This window comes from Heterobasidion irregulare (assembly GCF_000320585.1).
Source record: "Heterobasidion irregulare TC 32-1 unplaced genomic scaffold scaffold_03, whole genome shotgun sequence".
NCBI lineage: Eukaryota > Fungi > Basidiomycota > Agaricomycetes > Russulales > Bondarzewiaceae > Heterobasidion > Heterobasidion irregulare.
The window spans coordinates 850,735-868,543 of record NW_009258199.1 but is presented as its reverse complement, the minus strand read 5'-3'; the positions used below and the strand labels follow the sequence as shown (position 1 = coordinate 868,543).

The 17,809-nt window shown below is 56.0% G+C and overlaps 8 protein-coding genes across 8 annotated transcripts; 3 read left to right on the top strand and 5 right to left on the bottom strand.

Annotated features, from left to right (window-relative positions):
• Positions 1-62: 62 nt before the first annotated feature.
• On the bottom strand, positions 63-1,069 carry HETIRDRAFT_312857 (uncharacterized protein; the record flags this gene model as incomplete). The annotated part of the gene is made up of 5 exons (XM_009545329.1): positions 63-151; positions 204-334; positions 388-517; positions 572-691; positions 742-1,069. The coding sequence occupies 5 exons, from the start codon at positions 1,067-1,069 to the stop codon at positions 63-65; spliced, it is 798 nt and encodes a 265-aa protein (XP_009543624.1).
• A 201-nt stretch (positions 1,070-1,270) lies between these two features.
• HETIRDRAFT_312899 (uncharacterized protein) lies at positions 1,271-3,830 on the top strand (the record flags this gene model as incomplete). The annotated part of the gene is made up of 4 exons (XM_009545328.1): positions 1,271-1,412; positions 1,470-1,785; positions 1,844-2,517; positions 2,572-3,830. The coding sequence occupies 4 exons, from the start codon at positions 1,271-1,273 to the stop codon at positions 3,828-3,830; spliced, it is 2,391 nt and encodes a 796-aa protein (XP_009543623.1).
• Positions 3,831-3,867: 37 nt separating this feature from the next.
• HETIRDRAFT_415624 (uncharacterized protein) lies at positions 3,868-4,683 on the bottom strand (the record flags this gene model as incomplete). Its single annotated transcript, XM_009545327.1, has 1 exon — positions 3,868-4,683. One exon carries the CDS (start codon positions 4,681-4,683, stop codon positions 3,868-3,870), a length of 816 nt encoding a protein of 271 aa, XP_009543622.1.
• A 1,215-nt stretch (positions 4,684-5,898) lies between these two features.
• On the bottom strand, positions 5,899-8,250 carry HETIRDRAFT_408174 (uncharacterized protein). Its single transcript, XM_009545326.1, has 15 exons — positions 8,206-8,250; positions 8,092-8,137; positions 7,789-8,038; positions 7,699-7,729; positions 7,602-7,640; positions 7,530-7,546; positions 7,422-7,475; positions 7,328-7,364; positions 7,169-7,269; positions 7,088-7,100; positions 6,917-7,029; positions 6,465-6,863; positions 6,330-6,416; positions 6,193-6,266; positions 5,899-6,141 (listed from the first exon to the last, which is right to left on the bottom strand). The coding sequence occupies exons 3-15, from the start codon at positions 7,828-7,830 to the stop codon at positions 6,021-6,023; spliced, it is 1,128 nt and encodes a 375-aa protein (XP_009543621.1). The 5' UTR covers positions 7,831-8,038; positions 8,092-8,137; positions 8,206-8,250; the 3' UTR covers positions 5,899-6,020.
• A 100-nt stretch (positions 8,251-8,350) lies between these two features.
• HETIRDRAFT_472219 (uncharacterized protein) lies at positions 8,351-12,226 on the top strand. The gene is made up of 7 exons (XM_009546297.1): positions 8,351-8,478; positions 8,537-8,678; positions 8,736-8,903; positions 8,960-9,947; positions 10,003-10,241; positions 10,298-10,925; positions 10,984-12,226. Exons 1-7 carry the CDS (start codon positions 8,442-8,444, stop codon positions 11,077-11,079), a joined length of 2,298 nt encoding a protein of 765 aa, XP_009544592.1. The 5' UTR covers positions 8,351-8,441; the 3' UTR covers positions 11,080-12,226.
• On the bottom strand, positions 12,106-13,971 carry HETIRDRAFT_238575 (uncharacterized protein; the record flags this gene model as incomplete). Its single annotated transcript, XM_009545325.1, has 13 exons — positions 12,106-12,256; positions 12,344-12,378; positions 12,451-12,499; positions 12,557-12,570; positions 12,639-12,700; positions 12,765-12,923; positions 12,978-13,034; positions 13,108-13,212; positions 13,278-13,308; positions 13,369-13,376; positions 13,436-13,617; positions 13,671-13,725; positions 13,788-13,971. Coding segments are annotated over 13 exons (1,092 nt in total), but the record flags the coding sequence as incomplete, so codon positions are not given.
• Positions 13,972-14,493: 522 nt separating this feature from the next.
• HETIRDRAFT_312592 (uncharacterized protein) lies at positions 14,494-16,101 on the top strand (the record flags this gene model as incomplete). Its single annotated transcript, XM_009545324.1, has 8 exons — positions 14,494-14,558; positions 14,599-15,133; positions 15,204-15,393; positions 15,448-15,536; positions 15,591-15,666; positions 15,733-15,764; positions 15,857-15,962; positions 16,028-16,101. 8 exons carry the CDS (start codon positions 14,494-14,496, stop codon positions 16,099-16,101), a joined length of 1,167 nt encoding a protein of 388 aa, XP_009543619.1.
• Positions 16,102-16,362: 261 nt separating this feature from the next.
• HETIRDRAFT_449497 (uncharacterized protein) lies at positions 16,363-17,450 on the bottom strand (the record flags this gene model as incomplete). Its single annotated transcript, XM_009545323.1, has 5 exons — positions 16,363-16,632; positions 16,699-16,815; positions 16,890-17,032; positions 17,124-17,234; positions 17,291-17,450. 5 exons carry the CDS (start codon positions 17,448-17,450, stop codon positions 16,363-16,365), a joined length of 801 nt encoding a protein of 266 aa, XP_009543618.1.
• Positions 17,451-17,809: the final 359 nt, after the last annotated feature.

The following is a 17,809-nucleotide window of genomic DNA, read 5'->3' as shown; positions in this document are numbered from 1 at the left end:
AACTTTCTAAACGCTAACTGTATAGAAAGATAGCTCCGCAACGCCATCTGCATTGGTCTGTTTCATGAGATGAAAGGGATTTTTGTGCCCACTCTCTTTCGATATTCGACATATGCGTCGCCGAAGAAGTTTATCAGCGTTTTCTCTTCGACTAGAAAGGATCCTTGGTTTGAGTTCCATATGATGATGATCCGCGAACTTACCTCGTATTCTTTGAGAGAAAAACCGCCATAATATGGCTGAAAAGGCCATGAATGTAATAGGATTCTGGAGCACGAGCTGCGTCCCCAACGCCCAATAGAAAAACCCAGCATACGATGGATGGCGGAACCATCTGAGCAAAGGATCAGAGAGAGACCTTTCCGCAGAGATCGACACAAAACGAACGCGTATATACCATCAGTCACTAACTGGTGACGAGCCAGTTTTCGGAAAGCAAGGGAATGAGAAAAGTTAGTAGAAGCTTGAATCATTGCAATGGATCGCAACGCTTGACCAAAGACAACCATAGTCACCCCTCAATGCACCTTGAATCAGCTGGATCATGAGTAGAACAAGTACCGCCACATACCAATTGCTGATATGTAGGGGTGTGACTTCAATGACGGGCGCAAGTACAATGAAAGCAAGTATTCGAACAGCGCGAGACTGTTGGCTGCATGGTACAGAGCACCGTTATCCAGAAGGAAGGCTGTTGGGGCATTAGGCAACGTCCCAGAAAAATAATTGTCTGTGGCTTACAATCAACACTGCACTTCTCCCTGTTCCAACCAGCCGTTACTGCAAATTCCCCCCAATGAAATGCGGCCCATGCGGCTACGAAAAACCCCAGTTGATATGTAGACCACCAGCTTGAGACCAAGCCTCCCGATAAAAATGTCGCAAAGGCGAGGGAAAATATAGATCCGAGCAGAAATGAGATGGTCGAAGCGGCAAGGGGAGTATTTGGGATGTTCCCGTGCGGTTGGGTGACACTAGATGATGGCACAGTCTCTAGATGGCTCTGAAGAGTCTGTCTCTGTCGAAGATGTTCCTCGAAGCCATCGGGGACATCATTCGATGCGGCCATGGCGAAGGTGACGTGGTGGTGAATGCCAGAGGCTCAGACTCAGAGGACAATAGCCCATCTTGTGCGTCACTCGACCTCGGCAACCCGCAGTGCACCGACAGCTTGCCGCGCTGTTTGCCTTTGTGTGCGCTCCGTGCATCTTCTCCTCCCGCCGACTCCGAGAAAGGCTCAAGGCATAAAAAACCCCGCTGGCGACGGGACATGCTGTCTCTGCAGCAATTGCGATGCTCCATAATTTATAGCATTCCTGCCTTTCCCGTGTCATATCAATCTCGCAGATTTCTTTCTACCGCTCGTTATGATCCTTCAAAGGTTCGCAACCTAGCTGTGGTTGCGCACATCGGTAAGTACTCAAACCATTTTTTCTGCAAACCATAAACCAACTTCGCTAGCACGCCAGATTCGGGGAAGACTACTTTGACTGAGTCGATTCTTCTCAAGTCTTCGTACCTGTCTTCTTCAGGATCTGTTGATACCGGAAGCACTACAACAGACTTTTTGCCCGCAGAGCGCGAGAGAGGAATCACCATACAATCAGCCAGCATACCTGTCAAGTGGAGATACTGGAAATTCAACCTCATAGATACTCCTGGACACGCGGATTTTGGAATGGAGGTTGAGAGTGCGAGTCGGGTCGTGGATGGCGCCGTTGTTTTGATTGATTCAGTAGAGGGTGTTGAGGCGCAGACGAAAGGGGTCTGGAACCAGTTGGATAGGTGAGTTAGCTTCTCCACTCCAATGATTTTGCTCTGAAAATACACTAAATACTCTCAGATACGGTGTTCCAACCAGAATCCTGTTTGTGAATAAATTAGATCGTCCGGGAGCCTCATTCAATCTATCTTTGCTTTCTTTGCTCTCTCACCGAATTCACCCCAAACCCATGGCGCTGACCCTTCCGATTGCCTCGTTCAACCCTGACAATTATTCTCGAGCAGAGCCCGGTATTGAGGGGCTTGTGGACCTCGTCAGGTGGGAGATATGGAAATGGGAGGCAGACGGATCATGCTCACGGCACCCTCTTCCTCTGGAAGTGGATAAACTTTATGAGACAGGGATCTTGCCTGCTCAACACCCCATTATTTCTCATCTTGTTCCAGCCCGTACCGAACTCATAGAGAATATTGCTATGTTCTCTGAGCCACTCATGGAAGCCCTCCTGGAACTGCCGTCGACTCCGTCCGCATATCTCAGTGTATTGCCTTCTACAATACTTCCACATCTTCGTGCAGCAACGTTACGCTCGGATGTCCTTCCCATCATCTGCGGGTCCGCTATCAAGAACATCGGAACTGAAATTCTTATGGATTATGCTGGAGAGTTATTGGCGAGCCCATTGGACGTGAAGCACGTAAAACAATCGAGCAATTCGCCTGTACGTGCATTAGCCTGGAAGGTTGCGTGGGACAGGAAGCGAGGTTGGATGACATTTGTACGTGTCTACTCAGGTATGCAATTGATATCCTCGACAAATAGTTGACACGGCTGATTCTGATATCTAGGGACATTAACCCGTCAAAGTGTCCTTCACAATATCTCGCGCAATGTCAAGGAGCGAGTATCGAAACTTTTAATGTTATACGCATCTGAGGCCGAAGAAGTCGAGGAACTGCCCTTTGGGTCCGTTGGCGTCATCCTTGGGCTTAAGCACACTCGCACTGGTGATACATTAATCACCAGCAGGGGCAAACAAAAAGAATCTCATTCAATACCCGACATCACACCTCCACCAGCAGTCATGTCTGCCTCTATAATTCCTCAATCGCATTCAGATCTGGAGCCCGTGGAAACTGCGTTGCATTCATTAGCACGCACAGATCCGTCAGTCCGCGTCGAGACTCAGGAAGGTCAGATTCTCGTTCATGGACTAGGAGCTCTACATCTTGAAATCGTTGAGGGTCGACTACGGGACGAGTGGAACGTTCGTTTTGAGCTTGGCAAACGCCGTGTTAGTTTCAGGGAAGGACCAAGTCATGATTACCAGGGCTCGCCATCTTGGGCCGTTGATCTAACCGGGCAGTTTTTGAACTCGTCCGTGTCGTATAGTGTTCGACCACTGGAATTTGATGAAGCTGGTGATCCTGCGTGGGATGGCAATATTGTTCTGCGCGACAACGGCAAACCTCTGCCAGCGCCGAGCTCCTTCTATGATTCAAATGACCCATATGGCTATATCGGCCAAGGGATTGCGAATACCTTGTCGAATTCACCAAACACATCTCTTCCGCTCTCTCGCCACTGTGTTCAAGTTCAAGGATTTCAATTGCCTCCGGACAGTCCTATTTCGACCCTAGCTGGCACCAGTGCTGTTGTTCTGCGCAACCTGTTTGAGCAAATTGGAATGGGCACTGTCATGGAGCCTTTCATTCAACTTCGCATCTCTGTCGGCGAAGATTCCCTCGGCAAAGTTATCAAGGACCTCACAGAGCGCGGGGGCGAGGTCCTTGACCTTGCTGGGTCGAGTGTCCTCACTGATAGTGACGAAGTTGGCCCGTTCCTTCAAGAGGGTCTCTACATACCTCCTAAATGGTTATCACCTTCCACAATGTCTTCCACATCAACAGCGGGCTCTAATGCTGGAGGCTTTCAGATGCGCCGTTCTGTCCATGCAGTAGCACCTCTCAGTCGGGTGCTGGATTATTCTACCCGACTTCGCGCACTCTCTGGAGGACACGGCCAGTTTGAAATGGCGCCATATGGTTTCAGAGCAGTCAACAAGCCTCGGCAACTGGAGATCCTACGAGAAATAGGTAGAGCTTAAAAGTTAATGCTGTATAGTCGTCTACTTCACCCGACAATCATAATTCCCTCGCTTGATCCGCATCTGCGAAGAATACAGCCCCTTCAAACTCATCATCATCCTCAACCATCCTATTAGTCTCTGCCGTCGCACTGAGGGTTTGACTGAACCTCAAGAGCCCACTGTTGTCATCATCAGCGTCTAGATCGGAGTCGTAGCCCTCTTCTGGCAAAGGGTCGTTGAATAGAGGAACAGGTGGTAAGATTCTTGTCTGTCGAGATGATACGAGGGTCGGGGTCGTTTCTCTATCAAAATCCGGCAGGAAGAGTGGAGTCCTAGCTCTCTGCCCGCTAGGAATGAAATCAGAGGGTGCTATACTCGGTGCCCTAATCGTCATAGCACCAGGAGGAGCCAGTGAGGGAGCACGAGATGCAGACCTGATGGGAGGCCATGGTTCGACGACGACGCAAAGACAACGACCATAGATGTGAAAACCTTGGTATTTGACTTGCAAGGAGAGCTTTGGCTTCGGTTCCTCGTCATCTTCGACCTCAATGACCACCTCTGGGCCTGGTTGCGGGATATTCAATGTCGTGTCGTCTTCCACAAGAACATCTGAAGCTACTGACTCCGAATGGGGGTCAATGAGAGCCGCTTCTTCCGTCTCGTCTTTCATCATAACGGTAGGAGATTGTGCGCTTGTTGTTTGAGGTGAAAGCGCGGACGCCCCAAACTGTGTACTTTGCCTAGTGTCGTCAGAGATGCTGTTCGAGACTTCAGCTGTTGATTCATCACTCGTATTACCATCCTCTTTGTCTTCCCGATAGCTCCCAGCTGCAAGTTTTCTGGCTCGTGAGGATCGACGGGGCGCCATAAGAACGGCGGCAGCACCTGCGTCAAGGGCCGCATCGATTTCATCCTCATTTGGTGTTTCTTCCGCTTTTGCATCCTCTTCCGAAAGTTCCCTTCTGTTTTGTATCTTTCGCCGTTTGGCATTCTCAGGTTTCGACTCGGAGGAGGCCTTTGCCCTTGGGGCTCGACGGTTCTTTCGTTTCTTAGTGTGTATGTTATCTTCGCTCGGTTTCGGGAGAGACTGTGGAGGACGTGTATCAAGAACAAAGTTCCGTGACTGGCAGTAAACGTTTGATCAGTTATCAAAATACTTGCTTTACAAGCGAACAAGGCATGCCTTGACAAGTACAGCGTGTGGCTCTGCTTTGCGAAAGAAGTAAGCAAATTGATATGTGTCTGAACGAAATTGAGTGAACGCCCTCGCCAGCCTGCGTGTGAGACTTGCCTCCTCGGTGCACATCAACAGTACCCCTCTTTGCTTGAGAAGACGCAGTACCTTGGTCTACGCCGGCCTCTGCGGTCATCTTTGGAACTATCCTATTCATCAAATGAACTCAGCCCATGACAATACACAGCTTCACTGCGGGGAACACTCTGACTTTGGCCTGAGATCAGCAAGGATGTGCTGAAGGACCCTGTCTGACATCCATCCGACATGTCGTTCATCGAGATAAAGCTCAATAGGGTGTCAGTTCGACCAGTAGCCATTGTCATAACGTAGATAGTTGACTCACATAGAGCGGTATCACATCGGAGGCGGACACACGCAGATAATACGCATTGCGCGAATGGAACGGCATGAGCAGACAGATTCTAAGATGCAGGTCACACAGCTGAGCCTGGGATTCCTTCGGATGCTAGGCGCGTAGGCGAGTTGACCCAAAGTTCATAAGGTTCTTGAACTGGATCTCACTATGTGAGCAAATATTTGAAACTTCTTAATTAGTTCGATAACTGATGGGTATACTGACCTGGCCTCGCGATCCAGAATATCAAACGACGTGTATAGGTTTTTAAGAGGCCAGAATCCTTCAAATACGATCGGTTCTGAAGCTGAGCTAGATTTTATGTTGTATACCGTCTTGACGCGTTGTTGGAGTAAGAGATGGGCTAAGCGCCTGTGCGCGGCCGTGCATTGACGGAGTATTGACAACTCGATCATAGGTCCCCACCATACAAACAAGCCTGAGCCATTTTATATCCCTCTATAACCAGTAACTGCGTCGTCTCAACATATGCCATCCTAATGCACTTTTATTTCTGCGATAGCTTCTACACACAACGTACAAAACCGCGCAGATACCAGATTGATTTCCTATCTTACACGTCAAGCGGTATGTTTCTGGAAAATCTGAAATCCTAGAGGGAATCGACCGGTACATCAGGCCCAGAGATGATGGCCTTGATGAGGCTTTTGCCATCTTCAGTCTTTCCGGCCCTTGTAGCCTTGAATGCGGCGACTGCGTCGTTGAATGCGAACCTGGAAGCGCATGAGTGTTATACTCGTGCAACATACGCTAAAGAGTATTACCTATGTGTGACCATTGGCTTCAAATCGATTCTACCCTGAGCCGCGAGAGCAATGGCGAGTCGATAATCACCAGACTGTTGAAGGGAGACGCGTAAGTAACCCCTAAACACCAAAGGTGAAAAAATAAGCTAACATACTCCGTATCGGAATGACCCTTTGATAGTGATCTCTTTCGAGAGAAACAGTCCAATCGGAACAGTGACCTCGGGCTGGCCCATGCCAACCTATACTCTCATGAGCAAGCAAACCTAAGGCGTCAGAAAATGCCAAACCTGAACAAAGGTCCCGCCGATCTTGACGATAAAGAGACCAGTTTGGATCGAGACTTCAGCACCACTCGCGTCGAGCACAAGGTCTATTGCCTTCTCTCCACGCTCCTCGATGCCGAGCTGTGCCTTCATCAGTGCTGCAGATCTTTTTGAGTACGTTATTTTTGATTCTCCAGATTCCGGAGCGGGTGGTAGGAATGTCTCCGTAGCAGCATATGTTTTAGCGAACTCCAAGCGAGCAGGGACAATATCCACCGCAACGACGCGTGAGGCGCCGAGGGCCTTAGCTACAGCCATACAGAGGAGCCCAACAGGCCCACAGCCGAAAACAGCAACGGCCTGATTGGGCTTGAATCCAGCCAAAGTGGAAACTGAATGAACGGCTACTGCGAGTGGCTCCATCTGGCACTTGGCGTCAGATTCCTTTTGCTATGTGTTACAGTCAAAACACTTGCCATCGCACCATCCTCAAGGGTCAAATGGTCTGGAAGAGCATAGACAAGGTCGGCAGGCAAGCGGTAGTATCGGGCCAAGGTTCCATCGTAAGGAGGAGTAGCGGCGAAAGCCACTAAAAGATGAATCAGTTCCGGTCCAAAATCAGAACGGTGATTGAGACTACTACTTACTATCGGCGCACAGCTACGGGATGCGAGGTGTCACAGCCTTGTCAGTTACAACAGACAAACAATAGATCGAAGTCGAGACACCTGGTAGCGACCGCTCTTGCAGTCATCACAGGTGCGACATGATGCACCAGGCTCCATAGCCACTCGGTCTCCAATCTTGACCCTCGTCACCTTCTTGCCAACTGAAGAGACCACAGTCAGAGGCAATACTATGATGACTTCTGCGATCGTGTGCGCTACCTTTGTTGATGATTCCCGAGGATTCGTGTCCAAGGACCTAAGGGACTACCAGTTAATTATATCTGAAGACGTCTCACTGAAAAGCGCAAATCACCATGGGGCCGTCGACAACAAAATCACCAATGCGCCCATGAACCAGGTAGTGGACCTAACGAGATCACGTATAAATAGGACCTTTCAATAGTATTAGGTAGGAGCGCACATCAGATCCGCATATGCCTATCCATAACGAGGTTCAATGCATGGTTCTGATAAAGTAGTCGAAATACTTTACCAGTCTTCTTGACTTCGACGAGCACCTCGTCGTCCTTTACTGTGATTTATGATGCCTGAGCTGGTAGTACGAGCGGATCAGGAAGTGATTGACATACTCTCTGGGATAGGCCGCTCCTCGTAGGTGACCTATTTAAAGGACAGGATCGATGAATACGACGACAGAGTTTCGTGGACGTTTTCCGTACCTTTTCAATGCCTTGAAGTACAAATGATGGGTTGGATGTCATGTTGGGCGAACGATGGGAAAGGGGCGGTCCACGACAGGGATTTGGGCCTTTATATTGAAGTGCACGGCAAGCCCGGACCGTGACAGAATCGAGAAAGCCTGGCAGCCTGGGCCTGGCTCATCTGACACAGCGATACTCCACGGGAAACAGCATGCACATTAGAGAGGATGGCTGTTGGGTCTCTTGAGAGCCTGGTCATTTCAGCCTTCTTGGAAGCCTCAGAGGGTAGCACAAGTACGATTGTGATACTAAAACACTCACCATGATCATGGGCTCATACGCCGCTTACCCTTCCTTCTCTATCCACCTGGTAGACACCAAAAAAGGGCCGTTCTCAGAAGAACCTCCGTAAATGCCTTACACGACATAACATGCCTCTGTAAATATGCAATATAAATGTCTGTAGGGAAAGCGGTTGAGCTAAGGTTGATCGGTTCGAGTTCGAGTTCGATTGACATGAGGCAAAGATGAGGTGATAAGATGAAAGGTTCGGTTCTTCGGCAGCGTCCGCCAGCGCTAAATTCTGAGTATTTGTAGCACCATTTCAGCTCCCACAGAATTTACCCTTCACCACCATCTCCCCTTTTCACCGCACCTCCAAAATCTTCAACATGGTCTCTTCTAGCGTTCTCGGTTTCCCTCGCATTGGTATGATTTTTCTGCGCTGAAAATGTTTCCCGATGTTCATCATCGATGCCTTGCACAGGTGCCAATCGTGAGGTGAAAAAGGCCGTCGAGGCTTACTGGGCAGGCAAAATTTCTGCCGATCAGCTCACGCAGGCTGCGGCTGACGTGAAGAAGACCAACTGGCAGAGCGTCAAGGCCAAGGGTGTTGACTTCGTTCCGAGGTTGGTCACTTCTAAGATCTTTTCGTTTTAACGCCTTTTCTGAGCGATCGATGGCAGTGGCGAGTTTTCGCTTTACGACCACGTTCTCGACCACTCGGCGGCGTTCAACGTCATTCCCAAGCGCTACGTTGGTCAGGGTCTCTCTCCCCTGGATGTTTACTTTGCCATGGGTCGTGGCCGTCAGGCTGATGGCGTTGATGTCCCTGCTTCGGAGATGAAGAAGTGGTAAGCGAACTTTCCCAACCGTTCCGTTTTGTACACGATACTGAGAGTTTCGATAGGTTTGATTCCAACTACCACTTTGTCGTACCCGAGTTCTCGGGTGAGACTGAGTTCAAGCTGAACTTCAACAAGGCTGTCGAGGAGTACAAGGAGGCGAAGGCTCTCGGCGTCGAGACTCGCCCCGTCGTCTTGGGCCCTGTTTCTTTCCTCGTCCTCGGCAAGTCGTCTAAGGAGGCCAAGCCAGGATTCCAGCCCATTTCCCTTCTTCCCAAGCTCCTGCCCGTCTATAAACAGCTTTTGGCTGATCTCAAGGCTGCGGGCGCTGAGTGGGTCCAGGTCGATGAGCCCATCCTCGTCCTCGACAAGTCTGCTACTCTTGAGAAGGAGTTCATCTCAGCATACACCGACCTTGCTCCTGTCGCCCCAAAGATCCTGCTTACCACTTACTTTGGACGCCTTGGTGCTAACGTGAAGTTTGTCGCCAAGCTCCCCATCGATGGTCTCCACATCGATCTTGATCGTGCCCCTGCTCAGCTCGAGGACGTCCTGGCCGCCATCAAGCCCACCAACATCGTTCTTTCCCTCGGTGTTGTCTCCGGCCGAAACGTCTGGAAGACTGACTTCCAGGCCGCTCTCAAGCTCGGCCAGAAGGCTGTAGAGGCCATCGGTCAGGATCGTGTCATCATCGCGACCTCCTCTTCCCTTCTTCACACTCCTGTCACCCTCGAGAACGAGAAGAAACTGACCGAGGAGCAGAAGGACTGGTTCTCGTTTGCTTTGGAGAAGGCTGCGGAAGTTGCCACCATCGCGAAGGCTCTTGCTGGCTCTCAGGCCGCTGAGGTTGCCAAAGCGGTGGAGGCCAACAAGACTTCTATTGCCAAGCGCCGTGAATTTGAGCGTACTTCGGACGATGCTGTTCGCAAGCGGGTTGCCGCGATCACCCCCGATATGCTTGAGCGCAAGAGCCCCTTCGCCGTCCGCCAGCAAGTGCAGAAGAAGCACCTTGACCTCCCGAAGTTCCCTACGACCACCATCGGATCTTTCCCTGTGAGTCGCCTCGTCGCTTTGTATCGTAAACGCGGTGTACTGACTATCTCTTCAGCAAACCAAGGAAATCCGAGCGGCTCGTGCCAAGTTCACCAAGGGCGAGATCACGGAGGAGCAGTATGAGGACTTCCTCAAGAAGGAGATCGAGAGTGTCGTCCGCTTCCAAGAGCGCATCGGTCTTGACCTCCTCGTCCATGGCGAACCTGAGCGTAACGACATGGTGCAGTACTTCGGTGAACACCTCAACGGCTTTGTCTTCACCCAGAATGGATGGGTTCAGAGCTACGGTTCCCGGTTCGTAAAATCTCTACTCATTACGTCGTCTACCATATTAAGTCCTTGGTTTGTAGCTACGTTCGTCCTCCCATCATCGTTTCGGATGTCAGCCGTCCTGGTCCCATTACCGTCAAGTGGAGTAGCTACGCCCAGAGCGTCACGAAGAGCCCAATGAAGGGTATGCTGACTGGACCTGTCACCATCCTCAACTGGTCTTTCCCTCGCGCGGATGTCTCCCGTGAGCTCCAGTCCAAGCAGCTCGCTCTTGCTCTCCGCGACGAGGTCATCGATCTTGAGAAGGCCGGCATTCACGCCATCCAGGTCGATGAGCCCGCCATCCGTGAGGGTCTTCCTCTCCGCCGCGTTGACTGGGACAACTACCTCAAGTGGGCCGTTGACTCGTTCAAGCTCGCCACCGCCGGCGTTACCGATGCTCTCCAGACTCACTCTCACTTCTGCTACTCCGACTTTGACGACATTTTCCCCTCCATCCAGCGCCTTGACGCTGACGTCATCTCCATCGAGGCGTCGAAGAGTGACCTCAAGCTCTTGGACACCTTCAAGCAGTACGGTTACTCCAACCAGATCGGCCCCGGCGTCTACGACATCCACTCCCCCCGTGTTCCCGGAGACCAGGAGATCCGTGACCGTCTCCAGGCCATGCTCAAGACCCTCCCCGACTCTCTCGTGTTTGTCAACCCCGTTCGTCTGCTTTACCTTGCTCTCGTTCGATTCTTTCGCTGACCTTTTCTCCCTCTAGGACTGCGGCCTGAAGACTCGTGGCTGGAAGGAAACCGAGGCCTCCCTTGCTAACCTCGTCTCCGCCGCCCGCTGGGCCCGCGAGACCTACGCCTGAACGGCATCTCCTTGCGCTTCAACAGCGTCCACATTACGGTTAACTTATCAGACAGCTCTCAACAGAACAGCAGCTGCTGTGTCTTGACCTTGGGTGGTAGTTGCGGCGAGATGATGATTCGGTCCATTCGGGTGGCCACTATCGGTGCTTGCGGGGACCAGAGAAAATTGCTTGGCTGGTTATGCTTATGCTGCGCGGGTTCCCGACTCGTCGCGTCCTGCGGTGGGAGCGAGGAGGCAGGCGGCGTCGTCGGGCGCGCATATCGTTCAGCGTGGTGCGGTCGTATTTGCGTAGCAGTTGTTCGGATTTCAACAATCCACAGAAGTATCCCCCAATAAATTGTATTGCATGCCTTTTTCGAAAATCACTCAACCAATGTTCCGTGTGTGTTCTAGTACATACGAGGATAATACAACAGTCGTGAATAGGCAGGGGTAAAATAACAGAAGCGGCGACGCCGGGAGCCAGTCCAGAGAGTTTCTACCGCTGATAGATGACGGGACTAGATATCGCACAGGTAAACGTACAATAAGATCGACCGACCGACGCACGTCAGCGCGGCGGCACCACCATCTCCTCCTCGATATAGATAGACGGCGTGTGGGTGCCCGCGCGCACATGGGCGTGCTCGCGGCCGTCGCGGCCGTCGCGGCCATCCTCGCTGCACTCGACCGTGCTCGCGACGTCGACGCTCGCGCGCCGCGCCCCCTTTTCGTTCAGGCCATCGGTCGAAGTCGACGGGCGCGGCGGCTTCTCGCGGGAGCCGACGCGGCTCACGGACGGCGGCAGCAGCAGCTGGCCGCCCTCGCCCTCGCCCTCGCCGCCCGCGCCGCCTTCCTCGTCCTCGTCGTCCCCGTCCTCCTCCACAGGCGCGCGCCCGTTCTGCGCGAGGGGCGGGTACTCCCCGCTCCGCTCGCTCTTCGCGCCCGGCGCGTTCGCGTCCGCAACGCCGACGCCGACCCCGTTCGCCTCGGCGGCGGCGACGGCGGCGCGCCTGCTCCCGTGTCTCCCCGCGCGCTTGTCTCCGTCCATCGCGAGCGCGGCGCGCAGGCAGCTCTCGACGCGCGCGGTGCGCTTCGTCTGCTGCCCGCCGCGCCAGATGAACACGCCGGAGAAGATGCCGCAGAGGAAGCTGAGCGGGATGAGGATCCCCGTCGTCCACGCGGGCCGCTCGAACCTGCGGAAGGGGGGCAAGGGGACGTCGGCGTCGGCGTTAGTTGTTTAGGTGCGGGCGGACAGCGCGCGCGTGTGCGGGTGCGCTTACCGGTTGAGGCCCCATTGGACGCCGCAGAGGCAGATCTGGCGCGCGTGCGTCGGTCAGCTCGTGTCGTTTCTTCAACGCGCGGGGTTGGTCATGAATCTCGGACGTACCTGGAATATGGAGTTGCCGTCGTTGAGGCAGCAGATCAGCAGCGCCTTGCTGCAAGAGGGGGGCGGATCGGTCAGCGGTCGACGCGCGGGCGGCGGCGAGACTCACTTTATAGGGAACGCCTGCGGGAGGACGGTGGCATGAGTTGAATTGCTGCGAGAGCGGCATGGGGGACGGAAAGCAGACGTACGCGATGCGTCTCCGTGCCGTGCGGGCGGTACCACGTTTGCGACTTCATGAACTTCTGCTGCTCTGGAGGCGGAGCGGCCGGCTCAGAGGGCGAGAAAAAAATGGCCAAGTGGGGTGGGGTGCTCACGATAGTGCAGGTCGGCCTGCTCCTCCTCGGTGAGGACGTGGACGTAGTTGGGGTCGTAGATCGGATCGGGCAGATCGTCCGGGTCGAAGAGCTCCGGGAGGCCGTGCTGCTTGCGCAGGAGGCGGGTGCGGCGCTTGTAGCGCCATATTTTGTAAACACCTAATGCACGGCCGTCAGCGTCCCGTACCGGAAGCTCGGTCGAGAAACACCGACGGTATGTGTCTGTCACGCGCCACGGTATGAGGCCCAGGCCGGTGACGCAGAACAGCCCTGAGAGGGGCGTTCGGATCAGAGAGAGAGAGAGAGAGAAAGGGCGAGTGCGTGGATGGGCGCGCGGGCTCACCGCACTCTATCTGGGAGGAGACCTCCACCCAGAATCCTTGGGTATTCGCATTATGTAGGTTGATAATCTTGAGCAAGAATATCACGATTGCAGCGCCCCAAAAGACTGCGGGTCGCGGCGTCGTCAGAACAGTGAATGGGGCACCGAGCGAGCGCGCGCTGCGCACTCACCAACGAGGAAACCGTAGATGCCGGCGATGACCTGTATCAACACAAAGCGATGAGGGGAGTGAGATAACGGGCCGAAGGGGGGCATGCTTACACCGATCGCTGGTGAAGGCAGGTCAGCGGGGGCCGAGGACAGGAGAGGGGCGAGAAGGGGTACGCACGGGTCTTGAGAAAGGCCCAGACACCCTGGAGAATGCGGCGGAAGCGGGCGCGGCGGGTGAGGACGTCCTCGACGTGGCGGTCGAGTTCGTCGTCGGACCCCGCTGCAGATGCGGCCTCTGCATCTTGAGGACGCTCGGGCAAGACGAGAACGGGCTTGCGGGAGTAGAAGGACAGAGGGGGACTGGGTACAGTGCTCGGTGAGGTGGAGGGTGTGGGGTGAGTGAGAAGACGCACATGAGGATGGCATTGGCAGTGTTTGCGAGGGTGGAGACGGTGGCGACTTGGGGATCTGCAGACGGTGGTGTATATGAATGATGATATCATGCAGCTGAACTGATCGCGCGCACGTACCGACGACGTCGAGGTGCTCTACGATGTCGTCTGTGTGGTGCTCGTCGTCGGCCATGTTGGCCTCTGCATTATCGTGGGGGAGGCTGAGGGCAGAGCCAACATGGCCAAGGGGGCGAGAATCATGGACGACGACGCTGGCGGTGGGGCCCTCGAGGCGGACGCTAGACTCGGAGGGAGACTGCGGGCGAGGAGACGTCTGGGTGGAGAAGAGGGAGGAGAGGGCGGTGCGTCTTGCGGCAGGGTCTATGTGGGTGGACAAGAGCCTGATGGACGACTGCTGGACATATTGGGACACCCTGCTCGCGCTGGTTGCAGAGCCGCGGGTGCGGCGGAGGGGGACCGCGCGCGAGGGCTGGTCACGGCCGGCGTCGGCGTCGGCGTCGCTGAAGGCAGAGTCGTTGTAGGCGGAGAAGTCTGGGGAGAGCGAGAGCGAGAGGGCGGCGGCATCGGACCGGGCGCGCGGGCGGGGGCTGGGGGAGTCTGGGGAAGCGGGGGAGAGGACTGCGGGATCGACGTCGCGCAGGGTGGAATAGCCACGTCTGCGGACGCGTACGGACGGCATGGCGGGCACTCGCAGGCACTCGCACGTCTAGCGGCAGGACATCGTGCAGGTGGCTGCAGCGCAGACGGGCAGCCAGGGCAGCACACGGCCGAGGCCACCCAAAGCACGTGCCTCGTCCCCCTCCTGCTCCTGCCCCCGCCCGCCATGTTCTCTGCCCTCGATCTCGACATCAGGCCCGGCGACGGCCTCGGCATATTCACCCTCGGTGCGTCCCCCCCACATCCCGCCCCGCCTCTCCGTTCGACCCAGACTCCTCCCGTCCCCAGGCTCCTCGCTGTGGACCGTCCTCGACGTCCTCCGCACCCACCAGCACACCTTCCCCCAGATCGACCTCAAGTACGATCCCGACTCCCCCACCACCCCCATCATCCTCCACGCCCGCCCCCACCTCGACCTCCTCTTCTCCGCCATCCACCAGCGCCTCCACACCATCTCCATCCGCCGCCTCCGCGACCCTCACCGCCCACTCACCCTCCGCTACAAGAACGCCGTCCTCTCCTCCACAGACAACGACCTCCGCCGCGTCGGCGTCAGTCGCGCCTTCGGCCCCACCTACCCCGGCCCAGACCTCCGCTACCCCGGCATCTCTTTCAGCTTCGACGACGAGGGCCTGTCCGACGCCTTGTCCCCGCCCTCCAATGTCCCCGAGGGTCGCATGCAGGAGGTGAAGCGCATCCTCATCGCGCAGACCAGCCCCGTGGACGACGGCGCAGAGCGCGACGCCCTCGGCGAGGTCGACGTCTGTCCCGCCATGCACGGTGAGCTCGCCCAAGCCACTCTCAAGGTGCGTCTCCCCACGTCATCCTTCCCTTTCGGGACACCCACCGAGCGCCGGCCGCCTCCTCCTCCTCCAGGTTCACGACGGCGTCGTCCTGCGCTTCTACCCCGCGTCCACGGACCCCGTCCGCGTCCGCCTCGGCGTCACCACCGCCCAAGACTTGATGTGCGAGCTCGGCCCCCCGCTCAGGACATTCTACAAGGAGGACGACCGCATGGCCATCCACGCCCGCAATCCCCCCCTCGACCCCCACAGCGACCCCTCCTGTATGTCGCCCTCCTTCTCCACCCGCGCTCGCGCTCACTCCGCCTTCCCCTCAGACTTCTACAACTACTTCCAGCACGGCATCGACTTTCTCATCTCGGGCACAACCCACGTCGTCATTAAGATCGTGCTTCACACGAACATCGTGAGCTCCTCCTTCCCGCATCATGATCGTGATCTTCTCACCGACCGCCCGCAGCCTGGAACGCCGCTCTTCCAGCGGTACAAGCGGTGTCCCTGGCAGATCGAGGGCCGCCCCGAGGACGACGAGGACGGTGCGTCTCTTCTCGCGCCATGCGCACGCCTCAGAAGCACCCAGAAGCCCTCATCCACGTTGACAGATTCACCGCCCTGCGTGAGATTCGACGAACGGGTCAGTGCGCTCCCCCCCACCCCACCGCGGGCTCCCGTCCTTCCCGCCCGAGCTGACCGAGGCGCTCTGCCGCCGCGCGCTTGATGAATCAGGTAGAGACGATCAGCCACTTCCTGTGCCCCGGCCAGACGCCGCCCTCGATGCACTTCAACCGCACCGACGACGAGGACGCGCTGACGCTCCCGAGCCCCACCACCCGTTGAGCGCCCTTCTCACTTCTCCCCACCCCCGCGAACCCCCGCTGACCGTACGCAATGGCTTAGGATTGCTCGGCTTCGACGGCATCATACTCGAGGCGACGGAGTCCGCCCAGGTCGTGTCCGTGACCCTCTTTTGATCGATCTCTCTCTTCTCTTGCCATACCCAGCCTGTGTGGACGATCGAGGAACTCGCCCGGGCACGCCTACATACTTACTATCTGACCTACATCCGTACACACCTACTCAAGAAACAAACCTACATGTGTCTATTGCTATCCGCTGTATGTATATTAGTACTGTACAATGTACGCTGCGCAACGTCGCACCCTCGCCTTCCTCGTTCGCGCATCCCTCCGCAATTCCGCGCGGTCACGCCAGATCTCGACGCGTTCCCCAGCCTACTTCGCGAAGATGTCTGCCCACACGTCGCGCAGCTGCCTCAGCTCGCTCACGGCCTCGATCCGGTCCTCGAGCGCGGGGTCCGGCGCGCTCTGCAGGTCGCCGCCGCCGATGCGCTTCATGCGCCCGCCCTCCATCGCCTCGAGGCCCGTCTCGCAGAAGTGCACGCAGCGGCCCCACCCGAGGCGCGCGGCGGCCTTGACGTTCGTGAGGCTGTCGTCGATGAAGAGGCACCGCGCGGGGTCTCTGACGTTTGCTTTTTTCAGCGCCTGCGCAGGCGCGGTGAGGCGCGGTTAGATGGGGAGTGGGAGGCGGAGACGGAGACGGAGACGGACCTGGTGGTAGTATTCCGGCTCGGGCTTGCACACGAAGTTGGGCTCGGCGTAGTCGCAGAATATCAGCCCGTCGATCAGGTCCTCGAGGTGCAGTATGCGAAGGACGCGCTGCGCGTGCTGCATTCACCGCCGTGCGAAATGTAAGACGCGCAGTACGGGGCGCAGGGGCGCGGGGACGGAGGGACTCTCACCGTGCGGTACGCGTTCGTGAGCGCCCAGACGCGCACCTTCGAGCGGTCGATGTCCAGGAAGAGCTGGCGCAGCGCCGGGTCGGGCTTGATCATCTCCTCGAGCGGGAGCGACCCGTCGCATTTCTGGTCAAAGTCTAATGGATCTGTGCGGAGCGTGGCCGCGGTGAGTCGGGGCGCGAAGCAGGCAGGGCGACGGGCGAAAGGAGGAGAAGGAGGTAGGGAAAGCGGCTTCACCTACGTTGTGATGGCGCGTGAGGCCGCGCAGCGCGAGGCCGTACTGCGAGTAGTATTTGTGGTGCAGGTCGGAGGCTTCTTCGTCGGAGAGGCCGAGGGTGAGGAAGTACGCTGTGGGCGCATCGCTCGGTATACACAGGTTCAGATGGTGGGGATGGGAGACGCACCGTGGATGCGCGTGCCCATCGCCTCCGAGATCTTGGAGCTCGCAGAGTAGAGCGTGTTGTCGATGTCAAAGAAAACAATGAGCCGGTCATCTGTCGGGGTGAGCTGTCTGCTTTGGAGGCGCGTGGAGTCGGCGCTACCTTGTGTCTGGTCCGCAGTCATCTTGGTCAACGAAAGAGATAGGTATTCGCAGCGCGATGGTGGTATAAAGCAAGCGTCGGCTCCGCATCAGCTCTCGAGAATCCGGCCTGCGAGAGTCAGTCCGCGTATCCGTATATGGAAATAAAGTCTCACGATGGGCAGACCGAACTCCGCCCGGCGTCCCTAACGAACTCTGTAAGCGTATAGACGTCCCTCACAGCAACCTCAAGATCTACGATTGTGAGCACCCTTTCCCGCCGTATCCATGCCCCAGCGTGTCCCAGGAGTCCCCAGACGTGCGGAGGTGCTTTCGCGGCGGAAATTGGTCGGCGCAATTAGGATGGATGGGTCGACGGCTGGACGGATGGACTCGCGCGCGC